The 3,449-nt window shown below is 36.5% G+C and overlaps 1 protein-coding gene across 2 annotated transcripts in view; it reads left to right on the top strand.

Moving 5' to 3' along the window:
- adam12b (ADAM metallopeptidase domain 12b) overlaps window positions 1–3,449 on the top strand; it is a 102,664-nt gene that overhangs the window by 18,918 nt on the left and 80,297 nt on the right. For both annotated transcript variants that reach the window (XM_016568861.1, XM_016568860.1), the window contains exon 3: window positions 906–979. In XM_016568861.1, coding sequence (XP_016424347.1) covers window positions 906–979 — 74 coding nt within the window. The remainder of the gene's footprint in view (window positions 1–905; window positions 980–3,449) is intronic.

Raw genomic sequence — 3,449 nt, 5'->3', positions numbered from 1 at the left:
CAACAATACTACAGCGAGAATATAAGTTACGCCTTCTTTCTTTGCGTGAACGTTTGGGCGGCGTTATGCAAATCTTCTCACATCGTGACGTAGACATGTGGGGTGTGTTAGAACGAGCCGTTTTAGGTAGGCGTGGTTGACTCTTAACTTTAATAAAGAATATCTCTTTGGATTTGAGATTTTAGTCTTTGCAACTTTACAGATCTTCTTTATGCACCAAGAGCTTGTAACACTCCAAAGAGAAAGGAAAAATTGAAATCGCATCATATGACCCCTTTAAGTAAACACATATTTGAACATAAACACAAAAAAAACTGTGAGAAAGTACCCCATCAGATTTACAACTTAACTGTGCAGCTGAACATTAGGCTGTGAAAAAGCAGCATACAGTACATTGTCTCATATAGGCAAACAAAAGAAATATAAAACATTTACATTGAAAGAACACTGTGAACAGGTACAACATAGAGGTCCACCCCAATTCACCAAGATCCACTCAGTTGAACATTTCTGGCCTTGCTGCTAGCCGGTTTTTGTTATTTCTCGTGAAGCAGTTTATGTTTAAATAACATTTGTATGCGCAGTTCAGTTCATATTCCCCATGTCTTTGAATGAGTCGTGCGAATAAAGATGCAGTGGCTGTACATGAACACATCAGTCTTGGCCCTGTGCAGAGTGCTTGACACATTATTATGTGTAAAATGACAGTTGGAAGGCTTCCTTTTGGCTCTGTGGCTCTGTCTGGTGTGCTGGATCAAATCCTGAGTCGTTCAAAGGTGTGAAGGCTGTGTATGCTGTATGTGTATGTGTGTCTGTTTCAATGGGGAAGGTGCAGGGTTTAGAGAAAATTGGTTGAAATAGGAAAACAGGACATGAAGTGATTGTTTTGTTTTTCATTTATTTAGACGCCTCCTGCTTCGCTGCGCATCCTGATCCAAGCAGAAGGACAACAGCTGATTTTATCTGTGGAAAAGAACCAGTAAGTCTCTCTCACAACACTCCTGACTCTCAAATCTCCACACACATGATCAGATACACGTAGTTTTTACAAAACCACATGATCTAGCTCTAGCAGGATCACTGAATGCAGATCCTGTCTCAACAAAACAAAACAAAACACATTAAAGGTGGGGTAAGCGATTTCTGGTAGCCAATGTTGACATTGTTTTTATAGAATTATCTGGCAACACTGCATCGGCAGAAAATACTGAGTCATTCTATAATTAGGGGTACATGTCATGTCCATGGACTCTATTATCAATTTTACTAATTTTTCAATAACTTTTCACTTCAAACAATGATCACTTTTATAGCAGGGGACATTTCTAATTCATTTAATACAAAAATACAACAGATATCCATCTTTTATCTTGCAAAAATTTTGTACTGGAATTTACTGTTTTTGTGCTGTCCGATTTGGTAAATGTGAGGTTTTGCTCTTCAGATTAGCGCTAAAATACATGTTTCTGTATATATTTCTTATAAATATTTGTCCAAAATAATCATTAAATTATGAGAAAGGTGTTTTAAAAAATATTTTGCTCATGCATCTACATAAATCATCCATTTTGTGTATGTATGCAGTGTCAACTGTGTTACTCCCTATAAAACCCCTTATAAATCAGCAATGGTTTGTTCCAAAGTCACATGTCCAACATCATGTGATGTATTTTCCTTTTTTGGAGGGAAATTTGAAGACAGTGTGGAAAGTCATAACTTCTCCTCTTCAATATTTTATCTAGATTATTGTCTGCACATAGAGTAGATTAATTGACCGTCAACTGTGTTATCAACATGTTCTGGTGAACTTGCATCACATGTTATATTTATAAATATGTAGAGAATGAATATAAAAACAAAAGTTAATCAAGGTCATGTGCTAACTATTCCAAATGGCTGAAATGTCAACCGTGTTACCTGTCAACTGTGTTACCAATCAACTGTAACACAGTTGACACGGATTAACACGGTTGACAATGTTGGCAATTCAGTGTCAATTTATGATCCCAGTGAGTGTTGTTGATAAAAAATAAATATTCACAAACTATTGTCATTACATAGGAATTGCCTAAAACCATGGAAAACAATGGATAAACTTAACTGATCTAATCACGGCCACACTTTCTATGAACTCCGTATCCATAATATTATATACACATTATATTCACATTTGTCAAGGGTTAAAAAGCATTCAGAATTCCTCATGATTGACATAAACCTATATAATATTATAGATTTGGCATATATCTATTTCTGCTTAGTCATGACTGATAAAGTGTTATGATGTTATTGTATAAGTCCTTACAACTTGAAGTGTCATGATACATTATAAAACTTAATTTACCTTTATAATAATATAATATATATTTATTAACATTATAATATATATTATTATAATGTGTGTGTGTGTGTGTTTAAAATGCGTTATGGATACTAAGTTAATTCTTACCTGTCAACTGTGTTACTTTGTCAACTGTGTTATGTGTGGTTTTTATGTTATAAATCTTTTAAATGTGAACTAATCCGTCAGAAAAAAAAGATGGGGTATCTCTGGAGATGGATGACTTTGGTAAGGAGTAATCAAACATGTGGGACTTCATTCATGTTTCATTTGACACAACATTTGTCCGTAACACAGTTGACAAAATAATGAATCAAATGTTCATTTTCATTAACATATTTAAAAAGTCATTAGAGCTTAAGCTTGCCAAACAATTAATTTAGCACATTAAGGGGATATATTATTCAACCACCTAATTTATTTATCAAAAAAGAATACTGATTTTCTAACTTTTTGGCTGCCATGAAATGTACCCCATAGAATGACTCTACTATGGAACTCATTATAATCAGTGATGCTGTCGTGGTTGCCATGGGTACCGGGGGGGGGCCTGGTGTCGTTGCAGACATCCTGGCATCCAGTTTATTGGGTGAGGGGACTGTGACGATTTGTTAATCTAATGAATAACTGATTTGTTAAATCAAATGAAAAATTGTGTGTTTGATTGGTCCAGACGCTACAACACCATAGATATATAGGCCTATATATATCTATGGTCTACACTGGATGCAGCGCGGCACAACACGACAAATCCCCGACAGAAATTGCTGCTGCGTTTGTCGCGTCCAGTGTACTAGACAGACTTTAGCTGTTGCGGCGCAGACACGGTGTTACTCACCTATCGAGAAGAAACAAAGCAACCTCGGTGTCCGATCACAGGCCTTCCTCTCCTTGAGTTATCTCCAGCGCTGGAAAGCTGATCCGATATTTACACGGGTCCTACTTATTGCCTTAAGCCTTCTTTTGTTCCGCAGACATTTTCCTCTTCTGTGTTTTTTATCCGCCGCTCGGCTCGCTAATGTCCATTAGGGATGGGCGATACCACTTATTTTGTTTTCGATACGAGACCGATATTTTTCAAGGCAGTATCGTTGCTATCGACACCGAT

This window comes from Sinocyclocheilus rhinocerous, unplaced genomic scaffold (assembly GCF_001515625.1).
Source record: "Sinocyclocheilus rhinocerous isolate Xijiao unplaced genomic scaffold, SAMN03320098_v1.1 scaffold61, whole genome shotgun sequence".
Taxonomy (NCBI): Eukaryota; Metazoa; Chordata; class Actinopteri; order Cypriniformes; family Cyprinidae; genus Sinocyclocheilus; species Sinocyclocheilus rhinocerous.
Note: the sequence above shows the minus strand (reverse complement) of the source record. Positions and strands in the feature narration are given on the sequence as shown.